At 33.7% G+C, this 23,272-nt stretch overlaps 1 protein-coding gene across 5 annotated transcripts in view; it reads left to right on the top strand.

Annotated features, from left to right (window-relative positions):
* The window catches only part of Mark1 (microtubule affinity regulating kinase 1), a 141,832-nt gene that overhangs the window by 103,802 nt on the left and 14,758 nt on the right, over positions 1-23,272 (top strand). For 3 of the 5 annotated variants that reach the window (XM_076832477.1, XM_076832478.2, XM_076832476.1), the window contains 8 exons: positions 801-871; positions 5,495-5,551; positions 7,660-7,896; positions 7,985-8,104; positions 16,453-16,552; positions 17,604-17,716; positions 20,838-20,991; positions 21,295-21,488. In XM_076832477.1, the coding sequence (XP_076688592.1) occupies positions 801-871; positions 5,495-5,551; positions 7,660-7,896; positions 7,985-8,104; positions 16,453-16,552; positions 17,604-17,716; positions 20,838-20,991; positions 21,295-21,488 (1,046 nt within the window). Of the gene's footprint in view, positions 1-800; positions 872-5,494; positions 5,552-7,659; positions 7,897-7,984; positions 8,105-16,452; positions 16,553-17,603; positions 17,717-20,837; positions 20,992-21,294; positions 21,489-23,272 lie in introns of those variants that run through there. The other 2 variants (XM_076832479.1, XR_013088499.1) reach the window with 2 other exon arrangements.

Below are 23,272 nucleotides of genomic sequence, written 5' to 3'. Positions count from 1 at the left end.
AACTATTACTGATGAGGGATAAATGAAAAAAAACTAGGAACATGTGAATAATGGATCCAACAAAAATTTTCTTCAGCTTCTAGTTATTTTCAAATTATTTCAAGACATATTTGTTGCCTATGCACTTTGTATTCTGTCATGGAGATGAAGATACAAATAAAGTACAGATACTATGAAGTTGTTCAAGTAGTTTGCAGTTCTTTGGGGATAATAGAGATATATTCAAGGATTATTTAATTCTGCATAATTTGTAGTTAGCTACCAAAATAAATGAGTAGAGTAAGAAAAGCATAATCAGAATATCGAAAGGAAAAGAAAGAAGTCAATGTGGTAATTAAGTAGTGAGATGGAATTTGACCAAGACTATATTATTCGTAGAAACAGAAAGCCAACATAATATGACTTTATTTTGTTTGAAATGGAGGCCCCAATACAAAGCCAAATATAATTTTTGATTGCCCATGCTGTGGCTTCCCTTTATTAGCATGGATAATAAAGAATTGACTATATTTTTACATAATACCTGAAAGCAGAAAATGAATTTTCTTGGTTATGTTTTTATAATTTTTAAAAGAATTTTGTTAAATCATACATTGCTGCTCAATTCTATATGGGATTTTTCCTTTTCTTTTTAAATTTTTTTTTCCTACTTGTGTATTAGGTTGTGACTTACACAGACATAAGCAGAAAATTGTGGGCCAAAAGTTTTCTTTATAAATAAGGCAAAGTCTTGATATTGTATATATTGTTAACCAAAAATCTACATATATTTTACTGTCTGCTTTACCTTTCTGATTCAGGTGAAGTGTTTGATTACTTAGTTGCCCATGGAAGAATGAAAGAGAAAGAGGCCCGTGCAAAATTTAGGCAGGTATGGAAAGTAGTTTTCAACTTTGTTTTGCTGATATTTTCAGTGATGTACAGTGGAGAGTATCACAAACTGGACTTTAAAAGTACCTGGCATTTTTGTTAAAGTATGATTTTAAAAGAAGATTGTCATACTTAAGAATGGAAAAAAAAGCCTATTTTCCTGAATTTAAATTTAAAATAGTTGCAGATAGTTACTTTTATATGGTCATAAATAGTGAATTTTTGTAAGTGAAACACATCTTGTTAACTCTTTGAGTATTGGAAATATAGACCATACTAAGATAGAAAAGAAACACTTAATCCTTTCATGCTTATGTACAGTAATTCTTACCAAGTATTATTAACTTTATGTATATAGCATATAAGTGTACTATTTAAAGAGGTTGTTATATTATTTTTATAATAAAAGGTGTCAAAATCTAATACTCATAGATTTAAAGAATATAGTTAATTTTATTTAGTCTTATAGGGAAGGAATCATGATGCCTATGTGGTTGAAGGCTGTGGTAAGACATTCATATTTCCAATTCAACTTCAATATGACTTGTTACAGAAATGATAAAATAAGAAAAATAATTTGAATCCATCTAGAATTTTTATTTTTTAATTTTTATGACTCAAGTAGTTAAAATAAACCTGCTTAATAAACTATAATAGAATGACTAATTAATGAGTTGTAAACCATTCATAAAATGTACTAAAGTAAAGTTTCAGCAGAAAACATTATATCCTAAACTTTCCCTCAGTCAATTTAAAATTTTCCTTTAAAATGGCTCAATACCTCTTTTCTAAGCATTAACATTGATTGTACAATTAAAGAGGTTCTATGATCAGTATGTTTGGACAGCACTGAACGCCCACATTTGATCTGTCTCTTGAGTAGTTATGTGTATGTTAACATATTAAACACTCAGATGTCCTTAAGGGCAAGGGAAGTCAATACCTATTTGTTCTGGACATGGCATTCTCCAGATTGATTGTGGAGTGACTTTGTTTTGTGAAACTTTTATTATTGATATTTTACAGAATTATTACCTTTTTAAGCACAGTTGGTGAAATGCTTTATACTAAAGCCATGCGTAATCCTTTTTTCAGGATAGATTCCTAGATGTATTAATATAAAAAAGTGAAGGTAAAAGGTAAAAGCAACTAGTAATGAGAAAAGCAACATTAAGAAGCTGAAATTATGTTCAGCTCCTCGCTGTTAAATTCTTTCCTGTCCTGGGACAAAATTCTAAGCTTACTCTTAAGTAAAGCACTACAAACTTCACTTTTGTTCTTCTTTCATTATAAGTCACAGTAGTTTTAGTTAGTAGCAGACCTGCAAGTCAATTCCAATTGGTGTTAAATATTTCCACTGATATACTAATGTATATTTTAAAGATGATTGCTACTTATACTTTTTAAATTAGTCAGCTAATTTCACTTTTTTACTGAAAAATACACTCATGTAGAAAATTATTCTTGGTACTATATGAAACTAGAGAAGTTGAAAATGCCTGCTATTCTAAAAAACTCACTATCATGGCTGGTGGACAAAAGTAGGATAAGAAGTTAGGACAAAAATATTTTCATATACCTTGCACACACATAGGGCCTTGGGTTCTGTCCCTGGCACTGCAAAAAAGAAAAAAGATTTTTTTAAAATACAGATCAAATAAATACTAAAATTGGTTTGGTCTTTTGAATAAAGTCTGAATTATTTAGAAATCAGATTTATATTCCTCGTGTTGCTGAAGCTGTGTCAAATTAATGCTGTTTAAAATATAAAACAATGAAAAAATATTTTCTTTAAAATTATTCATGTGCAGTAAATATTAAATGTATTTAATATCTATATGTGTTCCCCGAAAATTGGAAAGTTTATTTCTGAGGAGCTTATTTTTCTTTCTGGATTTAACAAGAACTTCTAAAGAATCAATAAAAGTAGATTTTCTTTTATTTTTATTTTTTTTCTGTATTTTATGGACTTTTTTTTCGCAGTAAAAGGATGTACTACATTAGCAAGGATATACAAATACATGTCTTTGATCCCACTGTGAGACACACCAAAGATGTATATGACAGTTTAAGACCATTTGTCAGCTGTCACTGATAGAATATCTCTGCATTCCTGAAATTTGAGGGGCTACAAAAAAATCATAGTATTGCTTTCAATATAGGAACTTCTGACCCACTTGTAAGTAATAGCAGAGCAACCTCAACCACTGCACCTTCCCAAAAACGCCCTGACATTTGTAGCCTTAAAGTTAGTGCAAGGCTGATTATAAATCCATTTTCAAGGTCCATAGTAAAAGGATCATCAAGAAGCTCTCACATACTATTTATGGGATACAGAATGTTTTGAGATGGGAGAGTCTAACCACAGAATAATGCAGTGAAACTGGTTTGTGGATGGAAAAGTTTGCTGTGAGTCAGAAGCCAGAACTTCTCTTGTGACAGAGACTGTTCCCTATAACACAAGCATAGAAACACTGTGAACCACCACATTGAATGAATGCTAGCTCAGAGGTCATTCTTTGTGATAATAGATGCTTCATACAGAGAATTCTCTTTAATTAGCTTTCCATTATTAAAGCTTAAAGGCGTGGAGAATTTTTGATTCCAGATATTCCTGTGGAACTGCTTTCATGAAGACCATTCTGTCTGGCGTGAAATGCATGGCTTCTGATTATATTTGATAAACAAATCATTATTTGCAGCATACCTTCACTGTATCTTACAGATGTGTGACTTGTAAAAGATAATAGTATTCTCAGCAAAATTCTGTCATCTGTGATACAAAGTTGCCTGGTACTATAACCTATGTGGTATATTCAATAAAATATGCATATAAATGTAGAGCGTCCTATGTCCAGCAAACATAATTTAGTGAAAATTGGGTGTTGGAATCTTGAAGCATACTGCTTAAAAAGACTAATAGAACAAATATTTGCTGTTAGGTTCTACAGTGTTTTAAAAGCCTCTAACTTCTAAATGATCATAAGCATTCATAGTCACCCTGCCCCAAACTTAGTGGTTCTATAGTACTTGCTTATTTGGGAATTCAAGGACTTTTCCCAGCCTTGTATCAAAGTTGGACTCCCACCCTCATCATTTTTCTGTCAATTTTTCAAATACATTGTGTCCCCTTGTCGTTAATACACTTCACCACCTTACCCCCCTACTTCCCCATACCAAAATCTCAACATTTTCAAATATTTCTGTCCTTCAAGAATGGCTTAGATCAAATAGTACCTATTCCAGGAAGCATTTCCAACTGAAATTATTCTGTATCTTTTATTATTCTCTCACTATTTTGTACTGCTTTTATGATGTTATCTTGTATTACAGTTACTCATGTACATGTTTTTCCTTTTCAGTCAGATTGTAAGCTTCTTAAGAGCAGAGTTCATGTAGTGTTCATTTTTGTGTTCCCCTAGCAACCAGCACATTTTCTTGCACATAGCAGGTACTCAATAAACTGTTGAATCAAATGAATTCAAGTGAATTATATATTATTCATTTTATGTTGGTTATTTTGTTTTGAATTCATGTCTTCTCTGTCTCTGAACCATTTCAATACACATTAGAATTATTTTCTAATACCAAAATATCAGTTTGACTCTACTTTGAAGTTCTTTTTTTCACCCATATTCCTATTAGTCTGATCATATTTCACATCACCTTTAGACTTTAAAAAATCTCATTTCTTTCTCCATTTGTAATAACTAACTGGTGTTCAGCATTCAAACTATGTTTACATTTAAATGAATCCACAGAATTGAATGTTCTGCTGTGCATTAAAATGGTCATTGCCTTATACATCAGATACAATGCAAAATAGCCTTTTCATTGATTGTTATCAGAGTCTTCCCATTTCCTTATTTTGCGTAGTAAAGAGCTGTCATAAAATTGTTTATAATCTACTTCTCACTTTATATTTTAGCCTTTAAACTTGTTTAAACTGTCTTCCCTGTTTAGTCCTTGTCACCAAAGAGATATTGTAATGGTTAAAAATTATGGCGACATACCAAACGTAATTATAAGTGTAAAATTCTTTGCTTTTCTGAATTAGTGAGAGGTGTAAGATTAAATTTCATTTTCATTTTGATAACTGGGTGTTTTAGGGCTCAAAATTTTTTTCTATTTATGTTTAAACAGATAAATATAAGATATTACTAAATACTTCATTAAAAAGGTCTTAACAAATTGAGGAAACATGCCTAGAACACATTGATGTTATTCCTAACATCAGAGATTTTTTTTTTAACTCTAGCCAGATAATACTAATTCATGTGTGTTAAAGTACTTATTTCAACACTGTAATAAACCGTTTGGCCAAAAATACAAATTATACACATTCAGTCGTGTAATCAGACAAAACCTTCATGGGCTCTGACAAAAAATATTTTAGTATGTATTAGTAAGACAATATTATATTCCCCCATTTTCGACATTGAAGAGCAAAAGTTTTATCACTTAAATCTGCATAGTTTTCTTAACTAAAGGAATAGTGAAATGACTAACTATCACTTTGAAATCTGAGGTAGTAATTTATTTAAATTGGAGGTGGTGATTGTGGAAAAATCAGAGTGTCTTTACCATAAAATAATTTTAACTCTTATTCAAATGTTTATTTCAGATTGTGTCTGCCGTACAGTATTGCCATCAAAAGTGCATTGTTCACCGTGATCTTAAGGTAAGCGTCTGATTTTATAACAAAAAAATCTGGATTAGCAGATATTTAATAAAATAAATTTGGAGCTGACTCTTTGATTACCTAACAGTTCTAAGTGCTATGCAGGTAGTTTTTATATAATTCTCATGATAATTTTATGAAAGGATCCATGAGCAAATGAAGAAAAATATGGATATGAAGTTACTTAGCTCAAAGACTAGAGGATATTATTCACCTTTGATTAGCTTGTTTTAAATAGATAAACGCAAAACTCTGTCCCCAACAAAAAAGCCTGAGGTCTCATTCAGACAGAGGCAAGGTCAAAGTACAAATCCATGTTCACCTACATAGTCAGTGTCCATTCTCTGCATTAAAGCTCAAAATAAGGAAAGCTTCTAAATGTTTTTATGAACATTAAAATATATGAAAAATCAAGAATTGATGGTGGCCAACTAGGTTTCAAAAGAAAATGAAAGTAGAATCTCTGAGCTAAAATATTTTAGTTTTTTTCTTCTTTTCTTCATTCTTCCAAATCTATTTTGCATTGTTCTTTATCTCTTTATCTAGGAGTTTATTTTTATTTTTCACTTCTTTTTCCATTGCCTTTATCAATTACTAGTACCAGTTTGGGATATATTTGAATACACTTTTTTAAACGGTTGTTAAAATTGTTAACTTGTTTTTGGGCTCCATTTCTCTGAGCTCACAGACTTTCTACTGCTCCAAATGTTTCTGTTTCTCACTTTCCTCCCTCAGATAGTTCAAGGGGAAATCACTTTCACAAAGAAAGAAAAGATTGTTCCCTCGCTTTTATGTTTGACTCTCAGCTTATCATCTCATTTCTTACATGGAAAAAAAAATTCTGCCAAAAAATCTTGTTTAACACCATTGATGTTTTCCCACCAGTCCAGTGGAGAGAATTTTCCCAGTTGTTTCTAATAGGAGAGCTTGGAACCCCTTGCAGCTCTCATCTGAGGCAGAATGGATACTTTAATATCCATCCAGACAGTTCAAGGGAGACTAAAGAAGGTTCGACTTGCTCACAGACAGCCTCAGAAACATACACTGACCAGACCCTTACATCAGAACTTCATTTTTTTTTACATAGTCCATAATTGTTAGGATCTCATATAAATCTCTCAAATGTATTTGTTTTGTAATATTTATATCAAAAGTGATACCACATTTTTAATTCCCTATTTTGAGTGTGAGGCATATTTCCATTTTCCAAAACAATGTTCCAAGCTAGTATACCATAAAATAAGGAAAAGAAGAGGGATGTGAAAGGAAAAGAAAAAGGAATGTGATGCAGGAACAGATATATAATAGGTAGAGTGCCTGGTGCTGATGCCTGTTGGAGCCTCCAGAGATAGAGCAGAAGTGTCTCTGATTTTCATTTTGGCCAAATTTTACTGTTTTGGAATCTGATAAAACATACCTACAAGATAACCTCTAACTTTGTTAGCCTGTTCATCAATTGAAATTCAATTGAGTTTGAAATGAAATATGTATAAAAGCAAGTCCTTTAATGAATTGCTTGCATTTACAAAAGGCACATTTAAAATTTTGTCTTTGAATGATTCTGTGATCAGATTTTAGGAAACCAGCCTAGGGAGGCTGTATGATTGTGTTTTATTTCTCTTAACTACTACTTTATTGAGGAAGCATTCTAGAAGAAAGGACAAAGGGATGAATAAACTAGTCACAGAACCCTTGGCTAGCAGATTTGTAATATGACCCTGAACCTTGCATTAACCAAGGGCACCCTGTTAAATTAGAGCTCCTCTGGGTAAACTTGGTTGAAGTCCCAGGTAGAATAGGATTTTACTTTAGAATACATCCTACTGAGGTGTAGTTCTGTGTTGTTTCTTAACCATAAAGGAGAAAATGGGTCTTAAATAACCTTTCTTAAATTGTTACATATGTGAGTGTAAATGAAAGCTTTCCTTTTCTGGTGTTGAAATTCAGTCTTACATAGATGTTGTATTGGTATGTCATACTGGGCTTCTAAATTTGGTATTATATTTAAAAATGAGAGGCAAGAAATAAGTCTGGGATCTGAAACAAGTATGTAGATTTTTATTTCATATATGCTTTTTACATTGTGCTTTTTATTATTTTCCTCTTAGGCTGAAAATCTTCTCCTTGATGCTGATATGAATATTAAAATTGCTGACTTTGGTTTTAGTAATGAATTCACAGTCGGGAACAAATTGGACACATTTTGTGGAAGCCCACCCTATGCCGCTCCTGAGCTTTTCCAAGGAAAGAAGTATGATGGGCCCGAGGTGGACGTTTGGAGTCTTGGCGTCATTCTCTATACATTAGTCAGTGGTTCCTTGCCTTTCGATGGCCAGAATTTAAAGGTATCAGCTGAATTTGATGTTTATGTTTTTATCCCCAGCCCAATAATTTTAAAAGCTAGTTGTAAGTGCTTTTTTTCATGTTTTTAAGGAACTGCGGGAGCGAGTCTTGCGAGGGAAGTACCGTATCCCCTTCTACATGTCCACAGACTGTGAAAATCTTCTGAAGAAATTATTAGTGCTGAATCCAATAAAGAGAGGCAGCTTGGAAGTGAGTGAAGTTTTGTGCTCCAGATATAAAGTTTAAAAGTTAAGATGTTTCGGAACCAAAGAACACCTGCATTTTCTTTAGAAAATTGCCAAGTTAAATAGTTTGCCTTTTGTTTAAGGTAGAGAAAGTGATTTGATTATTCAGAATTTGTTGTTGTGGGTTTTTCTAAAGACTATTTCTTTTTGATTTTCCAATGAAGTATTAAAACGAAATAAAAATGGGGATAAAATTGACTTTTAGTTAGAGAAAAAAAGAAAACAGCCTATGTCAGAAGCCACTTGGTCCAAAACAGAAGCCTTGTTTTCAGTAAGGACTCAATAAATCAATGATGAAAGAAGATTGTGAAAATTTCAGTATCTACTTCATGGCTTTTTCTGAAATTAGTATGTGATATTAAAAATTTACTAGAAACATTAATTTTCTATGTATTAGTAAATTTACTAATACCTAAGTAGGACATATTAGAAGCAGTTATTTTCATTTTTTGACACACTGCTGTTGTGTACATACATTTCATATGTTTTATTATACGTGTTACTAAGTATGTTACAGCCAAATAACATCAGAGATTTGCATAACCAAAATGTCTAATCATTTTCCCTTCTGATCCTGCAGTTAGAATAACTTATTTCCTATGATATTTTGGCCTGTACTTAATATAATTGCAGAGATTCAGCATGCATTATTATTCACTTGTGCTTTTTGTCTTCTTTTATTTGCCTTAATTGAAAGGGTAGAAAATTCAGAGAATTAACCTCATTTAAACTGTACTTTTTTAGTGTAGCAATGGGGCTTTCTGGCACGGACTCCATGCTGGTTAGGAGGCAGCCTTATAGTGAGCCATCCCTGTGTACAGAGCTCTCAGGTTAGTTTGGGCTTTGTAATTCTATTTCCACAAATATTTTTCACAAAAAGATACAATATGTTTTGATGGAAGTTAAGGGATGGTCACTTCCATTGGGAAATTATTCTAAATGCTTTGTGTCAGTGGATCAGTTATCAGTTATTTTTTACTGAATTATTTGTTTAAATTTGATTAGTTCTAAGCTTAAGATTTTTGTGTTTTTTTCCTTTATGGGTAAAAGGATATATTAGTGATATTTTAATGGAAAACATATACAGTAAAAAGGCCCATTTTTATATCACTGCTTTTTCTAAACCTACCTATAACCATTATTCATAGACAATAACATGAAGTAATTAAAAATTAGAATTGTTAACACTCTATTGGTTCTAAAAGTCAAGAAATTTAGAGGACATTGATCTTCCTATTCTTACATCATGATCCTCTTTTATCACAGGTACCCACTTTACCTGAGTGTCACTTATCAAAAATATCCAAAGTTCAAGCAGCAGCTCAGTCAATAAGCAGAATGAAAAGAACACACAAAATTTATTTGGGGAGAGTAGATCTTACAAATCTCTGTGGACAATTATAAGATGTACTTATGTCTTAAAGATGATTAATTTTAGGGCTGGGGATGTGGCTCAAGTGGTAACGTGCTCACCTGGCATGCACAGGGCGCTGGGTTCGATCCTCAGCACCACATACAAATAAAATAAAGATGTTGTGTCCACCGAAAACTAAAAAATAAATATTAAAAAAAAATCTCTCTCTCTCTAAAAAAAAAAAGATGATTAATTTTACAGTAGCCAAATATTTTAGTCTTTTATCCATAACATTAAATTGCTGAGGATTTAAAGTATTAGATTTATTTGAATTCAATTTAAATGACAAATTATAATTATTATTGTTAAACCATTCAATCTTCTAAAGTTCAAGTTTGACACATTTGAGTAGAGCCTGGAACCTTCCATTCCAACTTACCAAAACTAAGTTTTTCAACTACAGAACCATGTGTTCACATTGAAAATATTATCATAATAGTGCAGGTTTCACTATAGAGAGGCTGGTCTGCTTCACAGTTCTCCAAAAAGATTTCCCAGAGAAACTGTCACCAAACCTTGGGAATATCAATGACTTAAAACATTATATTAGTCTGTTTTTATTTTAATACAAACTTTATTATCAGCTTTATAGTGAAAATCTGTAACCTGTTTTTTAAAAATCTATTTTCAAAACACTTATCTTTGATGTGTATTCATAACTTTTTATCCAGAAGTAGTGTTTCCATATCATGCTTTTTGTTTTCTTCTTTTTTTAGCTTTAAAATTTTGAGAGTGTTCTTTTTGCTTTATTGCAAGAATGAGCTCCTTCCTTTTAATTAGCTGTGTCCTTTGGTTCTCCTTGGGTTACCTATCATAATTTATTTAACCATTCCCTGCTTGTTGCACATTTGAGTTGTTTCCATTACTTTTGCTAAAAATAATATGGTGTACTTATTTTTCCTGTTGAGATATATACTTAGATAAAGTCTCCAGAATGGAATTACTGGGTCAAGGGTCTAAGTGATCTGATAGCTCTCATATATCTTTGCTGAAAGGAAGTGTGTGACTCAAGGCTTTTGAATATGCCTGTTCTCCACTGCTTGATCCAGTGTTGAATATAATGAGTTCTAGAGTATGATGCCTTTGTGTAATTTGTTATAATTGCTTTATAAATTGCTTTAATTTGTGTTTCTTTTCTTAGTGATAAAGCTCTATATTTTTAATTAATAGGTTGACTGTGCTTTTTCACATATAACCTCTTTAATGTCTCTTAATTATTCATCTAAGAATCTGTTAATTGCCTTATAGATTTGTACCAGCCTTATAGCTTTTAAGATGAAATATTGCCCTTGCTAATTCTCAAATTTTAAAAAATGAAATTTCATTTGTTTCTTTTCAGTGTCACACAACTATCATGAATTATTGATTTTAGAGTAACTTCTAGTCTTTCTTATGTGCTTTGCTAACACTGAAATTTAATTTAGGGAATCTTGTTTATTGTTTTACTAAACTTCTTATTTAGTTTGCATTCCTTTCTTTTCTTTACCAGATATAACCACATATTATTAAAATGTTTCTTAAGGATTTGTAAGTTAAATTCTATATTTATACTTTATGAAAATAATGAAATTAGTTTCACATTCTACTTGTTTGACCAATAGTTGTTTCTAGACCTAAACAGTTGCAGAGCTTTTTAGGTGGCATGTGTAAATGCTGTTTACTCTTCCTATTTGCCCTAATATTGGTAGGAAACTGTATCACACATGATTTTAAAAGGATTTGTGTTTTATATTGTGTAGTGAGATCTCCCCATCTTTGGTTTACTGGAATTATTAATGTGTCTAGATTTATCTATTAGAAGGAAACAAAAAAGCTTTTCTCCTTTCCCTTCTCTATGTTTGTGTTTATTCATTTTTCTAGTTTTTGTTGTAGTAGCAGTGCTGTGGATTTTGTTGTAGCAGCAGTGCTAGGATGCTTTGGCATCCTAGGAGGGAACTCTAGCACTCCCCAGCTCTCATTTTTACAATTCTTAGCCACAATAGACTTTACTATTTTTCAAATAATACAAAATGTGATCCTCAAGTAACATTCCTCTTAATGCTTTCTTTGTGTCATCTTTGGCCTTCCCTCGAGAAGTATATATTTTGACTTTCAACACTTTCTTCAGGAGCTGCTAAAATAATCTTGTGTATGTCCATGCAGTACAAGTGACAGTAAAGCAAAAAGAATAATAATTATTCTTTTTTTAGAAAAAAGAAAGCTATCTAAGTACAAATACAAAGATTTTAATAATTTAAGTAAAATTATTATACTTACCACCCTAAATTCTACTATTTTTAAATGTTCACCAAGAATGGAGAGTATATTTCCCATAGTTAATTATTCTAATTCTTTATAATTCATCTGAAGCAATTATTTTCTTAGTATTTACTCTTACACAGTCAGCAAGTAGCCATATCTGTTCATTGGCAGTGATGGAAGAGTAAGCATTCTTTTGTTAAGTTTGCAATTGTGTTTGTCCTCTTTATTTCTCATGAGGTATCTGAAATGAAATCTGAAGTGGATTAATTTATCCAGTTGGTTCCTATGTCTAGTGCACTTTGTTGGCCTAGTTCTTTTTTACCTTGCCTAAATCTACCCAGATTAGGGTTTCATGGCTTCTCTGTCACACAGTACCTCCAGATCCTAGAGACATTTCTTCCTCAGCTTTTAACATTAATTCTTGTGTTTGCCATAAAAGGATTTTATATAGGACTGAGTTTCATGCAACTAAGGACAAGTACTTCTTTGTCTCTCTTTTCTTTTATATATCCCTATTTTATTTCTTTTTGTGCCTTATTCTTAGAAAAGATCCTCCGCTTAAAAATTAATAGAGTCCCTTCTTTAGGCATATCTTCTCCTTCTTGTCTTTACCTTCCATCCTCAGTTTATTTTTATTCTGCTTTGAAGTACGACTGTGGTGAGACACACTGCTAAGTAGACTCTTGGCAATTCCCATTGACTAGAGTAACAGGAAGAAGACCTAAACTTTGCTGATTCTCTCATGGCTGCCCAGTTGTCTTTCCTAATCACTGAGTTTCTCCTTTTCCTGGCTCAGTGTTGCCTCATATCTCTTTCATGTGAGGGTGGTTGGGTCACTGCTTCTTCTGTGTCACTGCCTATTACTCTTTTTCTTGTATTTTTTCTAAAATGTGGTTTATCTTCTTTGTTAATAAAATGTAGCATTTCTTCATTGGCCTTTCAAATCAACTTTCAGTTGATCGTCAGAAGATACTAACTGTACCTTCCACTCTTTCATTGCATATTATCTTTGTTCCAAGTCAGAGGGAAGTTTCCTCACTATTGTTCACATCTTTCTGCCTTAACTTTCTACCAGTTCAAATACTACTTATATCTTGAGTGAGTTCACTTCCTACATCTTTATGATTCCTTCTCAGAAAACTCCCAGCACATTTTGGTCAAGTTCTTTTGTAAGAACTTGCTGTTAATAGCACAACTTTGAATAGATGAATATTGTGTATTAAAATATTTTTAGATTTCATGAATGAATCTTATTTCCTGAGTAAGAGAAATAGCACTTACCAGTATACATACTCACACATACACACTTTCAACATTGGTCCAGGTATGTGTATTTTTTTCCTAACATGGACATATGAGTATGATGAGTATCAAGTAAACAGATAAAGACATCAGAACATTTGAATTATCTTCATTTTGCTTTAAGTTGCCTGTATTCCAACTGTCAGATCTGCTGTCTCCTATATAGTTCTTATTTAATTCATAGAAACCCTAATTTGCAGGCCCTTGAGTTAAAATCTTCAGAGCTCTCTTGGATTGGCCCTTTTCATTAATACCCAAACAAATTTTGTCATTAAGGTCTTGAGATGAATCTGTTTTCTTTCTTCCATCTCCATATATCCAGATGAGCCCTCTGTTGTCTCCCTCCCGAACATTTTCACAGCTTCCTAAAGTGTCATCTAGCTGCTAGAATCTCTGCATTCTATCTTACCCATGGCTCTTTAGCATCCTCATTTTATTTGAACTACCTTCTTCAAAAACAACAAACATTTGTGCCAAAAAAGATAGTATAAGGCCATGGAAAGCAAAACCATAGATAAAGGAAAGACATGTCTTCACCTTCTAATTTAGGGAATTCTGCAGACTATAATATTTTATTTCTATAAATGCTACTAATGACTCTAGCCTAGGCTTCTGTCACATATACTGTTAGAGAGGGAAGGAATGAGGAACAGAAAGGAGGGAATTATGTGGCAGAAATTTGCAGCTCTGCTTTGTCCTTATTTTTTCTTTTGGAATACAACCTCCCTAACAATTTTACTGATGAATAATCACTAAAAGCTTACATGGGCCAGGTGTGCTGGTGTACTCCTGCCATCCCAGCAACTCAGGAGGCTGAGGCAGGAGGATCACAAGTTCAAAGCCAGCCTCAGCAGCTTAGTGAAGCCCTGTCTTAAAACAAAAAATAATAAAAAGGGCTGGGGATGTTGCTCAGTGGTTAAGCGCCCCTGGGTTTACTCCTTAGAACTAAAATAAAATTTAAAAAAAAAAACCTTACATAATATCACTATTATTTTAAAATTTGTAGTAGATTTGCTTTTATTTAATTTATTGGATGATATACTTTAATTATTTCTATAACCATTTTTTATAACCATTGGTCAGAGTGGTTGTAAAAAAATCTGCTTGTTTTTGTCTTCTGGTACTTAACTTTGGGTAAATATTAATATAAACAGGAGAAATATCTAGGCACTCAAGGAGTCAGCCATAAAAAGAGAAAGTTATTTTTCTAATTAATAGACTCTTGGCAAATAAAGTATAGAGTTGGAGAATATATTTTACAGGGCTTGAAAAAAAAACTAATATACAACACCTACAATGAAAGCATAGAATTCTGTAATAATAAAAAGTTAACCATTTTAAAAATTAATACAGAATTATTCAGATTTGTTTGTCTTTAAATGCTGAAGGTGAGGTTTTCCATCATCTGCATAATGATTTTATCATGGATCTCTAGCTCCCAGTTTCCTATTGCTTGGCTGTGAATGTGGTAATTTATCCACTAGGTTTTTCTTTTGGGGGGGAGTCCTAGGGATGTAGGTTAGTGGTACAAAACTTGCTTAGTGGGTGGAAGGCCCTGGATTCAGTCCCATCACCACGAAATAAATTTTAAAAATGAATAAAAGGGCAACATTTTTTAAAAAATAGCATAAACATGCTTTTTTTCCTTTTTTTGGTACCAGGGATTGAACTCAGAGGCATTCGGCCTCCGAGCCACATCCCCAGCCCTATTTAGTATTTTATTTAGAGACGGAGTCTGACTGAATTGCTTAATGCCTCACTTTTTTGCTGAGGCTCTCTTTGAACTCACAATCCTCCTGCCTCAGCCTCCCAAGCAGCTGGGATTACAGGCGTGCACCACTGTGCCTGGCTTAACATGCCTTCTTAACCATTTCTTTTTATAATTATAATTTGGTTAACTTTCACTCTTGTACAAGATCTCCAGAACTTTTCCATCCTGTGGCTAAAACTCTAAACCCATTGAACAGCTAGCTCTAGCATGTTCTGCTACTTCAGACTCTAGTAACCACCATTCTGCTTTTTGCTTCTGGGAGTTTGACTCTTCTAGATGTCTCATCTAAGTGGAATCATGCAGTATTTATATTTCTGTGGTTGTCAAGCATTTTACTTAATGTTCCCAAGGTTCATCCAAGTTGTAGGATGTGACAGAATTTCTTTTATAAGGCTGAATAATATTCCTTTGCATATATACAGCACATTTTCTGTATCCATTCATCTGTCAGTGGTCATTTAGGTTGCTACCACATCTTGGTATTGTGAATAATGCTACAGTGAACACAGATATGAAAATATTTCTTGGATACTCTGTTTTAGTTCTTTTGGATAAATATCCAAGAAATGGGATTACTGGATCATGTGGTAGTTCTATTCATGTCCTGAGGAAACTTAATACTATTTTACATAGATGTAGTCCCATATTATAATCCCATCAGCATTGTTCAAGGGTTCCAGTTTCCTCACATATTTGCCAACAATTATTATACTGAGGTTTTTTTAATAGTGGGTATCCTAAAGGATTTCAGTTATTTCATTGTGGTTTTGATTTTCCCTGATTATTAGTATTTCATGTAAGCATTTTCTTATTGTTGGCCATTTGTATGTCTTCTTTGGAGAAATGTCTATGCAATTTCTTTGATCTTTCTTAAATTATTTATTTTTACCTTATTGAGTTGTAGGAGTTCTTTTGGATATTAACTAACCACTTAACCAACAAATGGTTTGCAAATGTTTGTTCCCATTCCACAGGTTACCCCCATTAGGTTGTCTTAACAGCCAGGACTGATGGTTGTTCTACACCCTCAGCTTAAATCTACCTGTGGTAGTTTGCATCAATATCTGTCTTCACCCTGATTTTCACCTAATTTATAACTCGAGATTCAAATTCTTTCCATATTCTCTTGGAGTTATCTTTACTAACTAACCCTCTCCTTTCTTAATATCTTAATAAGTGCTGATTTTTAAACACAGGTATATATTTGGTAGAAGACCAGACAAAAATTAAAATCTTTTCAGTAATCTTTAAATTATAAATATGAAGAAAAGATTAAAGTTGGGAGGTTCTTAAGACCTTCAAATTTGAAAATATTCTTTTTAAATGAATATGGAAGAAAAGTTATTTTGAATCATTACATTTGGTAAGTAAGTATGTGGGATGACAGTCACAGTTGTCTTAAGATACTGTATGTGGGTTCCAAAGTTCCATACCTCTTATTGAACTGGTAATCAAACTATACGCAATAACTTTATTTGAAAATGTTACATGATTCTTGTTGAGTAAACCAGTAAATTTCACATTTGCTAAAATAACTCATTGAATGTTTCAAGTGACCAAACTTAACATAGAGTTTATTTCCTAGCAAATAATGAAAGATCGATGGATGAATGTTGGTCATGAAGAAGAAGAGTTAAAGCCATATACTGAGCCTGAACCAGACTTCAATGATACGAAAAGAATAGGTAAGTATTTAAATATTGTAAGATGTGATATAGTAAGCCATAATAAGAGTCTTTAGTCTATAAAATAGAGTTTAAAACTAGGAAGCAACTTTTATTAGAAAAATATTTATCATCTTAATGATAAACACTATACATAAAAAATTGCAAGCTCCTTAGTTTGTTCTCATATATATTATGATCTGAGTTAATTGTTGTCAACTTTAACATAAAAGTTAAAATAATGTAGATAAACCTACTTTTTTCCTTTGTCAGTCTCTCACAGGAGGGCTGACTGATGCAACTATCAGCACTGATCAGACTGATAAGTATCAGCAAACACAGCATGTACTTTTACCAAAACTCTAAAAGCACTCAAATAAAGGGAATGAACTCTTCAGCTCACCTTTTGTTTTCCACTTTCTTAGCAGAGTCCACTGGCCCTCTGCCCTGGTCCTGCTGTCTGCCCACACTCAACCATCACTCTGCTTCCAAAATCACTTCCTTTGTTTCTCTATCCCTATCCAAAGCCATCAGAAACTCACAGGAGTCGTCTCCACTAGGCTTTTATCTGACTGAAAGGCAAAGTGGCAGGGGAGAGCACTAAGATCCTAATCAGAACCATCATGGAATTCAAGCCCTCCACAGAAGAATTTGTTCTCCAAAGCAGAAATTGTTAAGAGATGAGAGAGATCATTCCATGAGTAGCTGGGGATGCATTGAGAGAGACAGATAGAAAGAGCCAAAGAAGAGGGATTTTGTATGGAGTGACACAGACTAATAGTCCGACTAGACAAAGGAAGTCAGCTCAGGAATGTAGTAGGCAATGAGAAACTGAGTTGACTCATGAGTATATAATGTACAATGTAGGTTATTCTGCAAGAAAAATTATGAATTTGTGCCTATGAACACAGTATCTGTAGGTTAATAATCCAAAAATTTGTAAAATTAAAACTATACTTTAAATTTTTTAAGACTTAATTTTCATATCTAGTCTCTTGGAAAACTTGCCAATTTTTGCTGTTTTTTAATAAAATGAACCCATATTCAGAAAATTTACACTTTCTTTTCCTAGACATTATGGTCACCATGGGTTTTGCACGAGATGAAATAAATGATGCCTTAATAAGTCAGAAATACGATGAAGTTATGGCTACTTATATTCTTCTAGGTAGAAAACCACCTGAAGTAAGTCTTCCTCCTTTTTAAATTAATGTGAATTATTTGTTTAATTAAATAACAGCTAAGTGTAAGATATAATGTTTGTAAATGATTTTTATGATATAAAAAATAATACAAAATTCTAATATTCTTATTAGAATTCAAAAATCAAAGTGCTAAATTATGAACTAATTTCATTTCTGGGTAACAAGAGGGATTTTATGCAAGAGTAGGCCCATTGCCCTGTGTGGCTTCAAGAAGCACCACTCACTGTCTGGTCTTAGAATGATGTCCCCCAGAGTTGTATAGTGCACAGCTTCTGCATCCAAGTGTAACAGCCCCATCAAAACCACTATGATAATTCTGCATGTACAGATAAGACAGTGACTGAAACAAAAGAAAGTGGCAGTATTTCAAACTAAATGTATGTATGAAATGATTTGTGTAAATGGAAACCCAGGGAAAGGTTGTTTCATGATATTTTGGCTCATAGCATATCAAGTGGCTTTAATGCATCCCCAAGGCCAGAAGAGATCCATAATAAGGAGACAGATTCAGAAATAACTGTAAATAAATGGTGAATCGTAAAAGGAAATTATCCTTTTGGAAAACAGCTATAAAGGGCGTAAATTAAGAGTAGGAACAGAGGCCAAGAGAATTAATAGTTTCTTAAAAATTAGACATCTATGGGGAAGGTATTTTATAGAAAAGGCAGAAATTGGGCTGGGGATATGGCTCAAGCGGTAGCGTGCTCGCCTGGCATGCGGGGGGCGCTGGGTTCCATCCTCAGCACCACATAAAAATAAAATAAACATGTTGTGTCCACCAAAAACTTAAAAAATAAATAAATATTTTTTTAAATTCTCAAAAAAAAAAAAAGAAAGAAAAGGCAGAAATTAGTTGTAATTAAATAGTAACTATGAGTGAAGCACATTCCAGCTAATATTTATTGAATCTTCCCTGTACCAGGAACTATGATCAATAGTATAAATATGAAAACAAGAAAGTTTCTCCTCTCAAAGAGCCCACAGTACAGAGATAAGTACTCAACAATATGATACAGTGTGGTAGGTGTTGGGGATGCTCTGGGAGCTACAGAGGATAGGCACCTACAACAGGCTAGGTGAGGTCTGTCAAGGTATTCTACTGAGATGGAGGATGTAAGAATAATAGTACTTCGCAACCAGTTGGAATAAAGAATAAGAGTCCCTCATATTTCTTATTTCCTCAGTATGGATGACTGGTTGTATAAGGTGCATTTGCCAAGATAGGAAAGCTATGGATTCTAGGGGAAAGATGGGAAGTCTGGGATGGTTGAATTGGAGATTTCTCTTGAAGCTGTATAATAGATATTCATATGTAAAGATCTGGATCTGCAGGAAAAGATTCATTAGAATTAACAGATTTTGGAGTCATCATCTGAGGAACATATGTTGCATGCACTAGTGTGTCAGGAACTGTTCTAAAGGATTTAACAAGTATTAATTCATCTAATTCTCTCAATGAACGCCCCAAGAAGGTGCTATACTGGAGGAGAAGACAGTGGGGATACTGATAGCTAGGAAGTGGTATCTAAGAAGCCAGGTCAAGAGAATTTTAAGTGGGAATAGCACAAAAGATTTTTTTTTTTCTGAAGTCTTTTAACTGTTTCTACTTAGATTTTTAAATTTCTGTCCTGAGATCTTTTGATTTTCTTATTAATTTAAATACAGAGGAAGCATAAATTTTATAAGTATACAGTCCACTCCGCCTGTGAGTTAAAATGAAGTATGAATTGTGTTGAATATAAACTAATGAAGCTACTGTGAGAGTAAGCCTGAACTTAAGAGCCAGGTTTACCTTCCCTACCCACACAGCAATTCTGTCACATAGACAATTTAATTTTCTATGCCTCAGTTTCCTTATCTACAAAGTGAAAATAAGAATAATACTTACCTTTTAGGGTCATTGTGAGAATATAAAAAATTAACACTTAGAATAGTTGCTGGCAGATTACTGTGTGCTCCATTTTAGCTAATATTTGTCATGATTACCACCATCATTAATCTGCCATTAGTTATTAGTTTCATCTACATATGAATTTAAATTTCACATTGGAATGTCAGTGATGCAGTGTTTTAGCCAGCTCTTTTACTGCTGTGACCAAAAGACCTGACAAGAACAATTTTGGAGGAGAAAATGTTTATTTGGTGCTTACACGGTTTCAGAGGTGTTAGTTCATATAAAGCTAGCTTCATTACTCTGGGCTGGAGGTGAGGCAGAACATCATGGCAAAAGGGCATGTCAGAGGAAGACATCTCAGGACATTGCATCAGGAAGCAGAGAGAGACTTCTCTCACCAAGGACAAAATATAAACCCCAAAGACATGCCCCATCTCCTCTAGCCACACCCTACCTGCCTATAGTTACCACCCAGTTAACGCCTATCAAGGTATTAATGCTCTGGTTAGGTTACACCTCTTATAACCCAATCATTTCACCTCTAAACTTTCTTGCATTGACTTATGCATGAGCTTTGGGGGAAAACTCATGTCTTAAACATTCAGCCAAAAATTTGCTGGCATCAGATCTCTGTGTTATATAGAGAGAAGTAGTGTATCAACCCCCAAGCTTAGTTCTAAGTAGAAGTAATTTCCTGTTCAGAGCCAATAAATCAAATTTTGTTTTGTAAATGAGGAGAAAACAAAAAAAAGTAATTTAATCTTTGTTCAAAATGTAAAACAAATGTAGATATTTTAATACAGTCTTTGTATATGTGTATGCATATATATATATATATATATGTACATGTATTTACTTATATAGGTGCATATGTGTTTAAAGTTTTAGATTTTATCCCTTGACTCTTAACTTCACTTTTTCCATCTAGAAAGTTTAGGGTAATATATTATAGGTTTGTTGTAATGATTAAGTGACAGGTATAAGTAAAAAGCTAGGACAGTGTCTAGTATATAATTACCATATTATTTGATATTTTGACTAAACTAAGGATACAGGTACTCATGGGAGCAAATTATATCCACTTCCCTCCAACTCAAGATTCTATATCTTGAGCTACCTTCCCTTTCTGATTACCCCTTATATAGCTTTGAATCATTTAGAAAATGATTTTCCTGTTTTAAAAGTCTGGTGGTCTTTCTTCTTGTAGTTCGAAGGCAGTGAATCGCTATCCAGTGGAAACTTGTGTCAGAGGTCCCGGCCCAGTAGTGACCTAAACAACAGCACTCTTCAGTCCCCTGCTCACCTGAAGGTCCAGCGAAGCATCTCAGCAAATCAGAAGCAGCGGCGTTTTAGTGATCATGGTGGGGGAACAAGTAAAATAAATGAAAACATGAGCTAGTCTTACCCACACTCATGTATTTTTAAGTATTATATAGTCACATCTCCATGGATTGTATCATGTAGTTCTCACAGATTTACATTACCAAATGATAATCAGGAACCCTTTTGCAGGAACTGATCAGATTCTTTAATTGAATAGTCTAATCCCTGTTCAGAGTATAAACCACAGATATTTTTATTGTAGAGTTCTTGTTTGTGAGAAAATATGCCAGTTGTCTTTTTATCTAATTATGCTGTTTTGTTTTGTTTTGTATTTATTACAGCTGGTCCATCCATTCCCCCTGCCGTATCATACACTAAAAGGCCTCAGGCTAACAGTGTAGAAAGTGAACAGAAAGAGGAGTGGGACAAAGATGTGGCTCGTAAACTTGGCAGCACCACAGTTGGATCAAAAAACGAGATGACTGCAAGCCCACTTGTGGGTCCAGAGAGGAAAAAATCTTCAACTATTCCAAGCGTGAGTAAATATCCTGTTATATTGCAATTTGTTGAATGTATTTATTATCAGTTTTTTGTAAAATGTTTATCTTTTGTGTTTTGAAATGTTTCAAAATGAATCATAATTTGAAAACTGTGGAAAGGGAGCCATGCTTCTCATAAATGCAAATTAAGAAAACAACTAGCTGGACGCAGTGGCGAGCAACATTAATCCAAGCAACTTGGGAGGCTGAGGTAGGAGGATGGTAAGTTCAAGGCCAATCTCAGCAATTTGGCAAGGTCTTAAGCAATGTAATAAGACCCTGCCTCAAAATAAAAAGGACTGAAAATGTGGCTCAATGGTAAAGCACCTCTGGGTTAAATTTCCAGTACCGATAGATAGATAGATAGATGGATGGATGGATATAGATAGAACAATCAAAAGAATTCTTCATGTAACAGCCTTAGCACAAAATGGTACATTAACCTTCCTGCTTTGTTTTTCCTGTTTGTAATATTGTCTTAATGTTACATTGGTGCATTTAATCTTACATTTACAAATAAACTGTTTGATTGAAGCAGATTCAGTTAATGATTTATAAAGTTACCTCATGTTACTCACTGAAGCTGCATACTATAGAAATTATACAATGATAACTAGAAGACAGACTGAGATGCCCCCTTGTAAGGCAACAGGGAAGAATAAAGAGAAAGTATAAAAGAACACTTAAGACTGGAGGGAGCATTTAGATAATAAGGGGGCTTTTGGGGAGTGGGTACAGGGGATTGAAATCAGGGACACTCGACCTCTGAGCCACATTCCCAGCCCTATTTTGTATTTTATTTAGAGACAGGGTCTCACTGAGTTGCTTAGCACCTCACTTCTGCTGAGGCTGGCTTTGAACTCAAGTTCCTTCTCTCTCATTCTCCTGAGCAGCACCGTTGGGATTAGAGGTGTTTAAAAACTGCCAGTCTTTAGCTGCCCCAAAAGACTAAGATATGAACTCTCAGTAAAAAATAACTTTGAAAAATGAAGAAAGAAATTACTTCTTCCTGGGAGACTCAGAAAAATTGAGACTGCAATAGTGATTATAATATACTGTATATAAAAGTTATGACAATTATGTAAAATATAATCTCTTTACTACAAAATAAACCCAAAGAAGTCTTTTACATGATTGGTTTCTGCCTTGGAGAAGTTACCAAATTGGAGTTCAAGGAAGGGTAGTTTCCATGTGCCCCAAATTATCAACAGAAAAGTCTTTCCTGCTCAGCAGTCACTAGATAGAGCTTTATTATTTGAAATAGGAAGGTCAACCTGTAAAAAAGTCAATTTTATATGGAACTTATGTCAGATGGAATCAGTGAGACTTTTTCTTCCCTTTGTTTTTAAATATTTTTTTTTAGTTGTTGATGGGTTTTTATGTTATTTATAGATATGTGGTGCTGAGAATCAAACCCAGTGCCTCACACATGCTAGGCAAGCGCTCTACCACTGAGCCACAACCCCAGCCCACAGTGAGACTTTTTCTATAACTTTTGCTAATTATACCCTAAGTTCCCCTGTGAAATGCAGCTTGGGCAGATTGGCTGCCACACTTGGGCATCACTGGCACCAGAGGCTCAAGGCAAGGGAGATAACAGAAGAGCAGGACTCATTAGCACTACTTGGAAGGAAATGCCATTCACCATCACACAATGAGAAGGAAAGACACATCATTGAGAACAGTCAGAAACATCTCAGAGACTTCCAAAGGATGGATGGCCACACAATTTGATGTTTATTCAAACTCAGATAACTCATAATGAGTTGCCAAAATAATA

The sequence above is a fragment of the Callospermophilus lateralis genome, chromosome 13 (genome assembly GCF_048772815.1).
Source record: "Callospermophilus lateralis isolate mCalLat2 chromosome 13, mCalLat2.hap1, whole genome shotgun sequence".
Lineage (NCBI taxonomy): Eukaryota > Metazoa > Chordata > Mammalia > Rodentia > Sciuridae > Callospermophilus > Callospermophilus lateralis.
The sequence above is the reverse complement of the archived record's forward strand: the minus strand, read 5'-3'. Positions and strand labels throughout refer to the sequence as shown.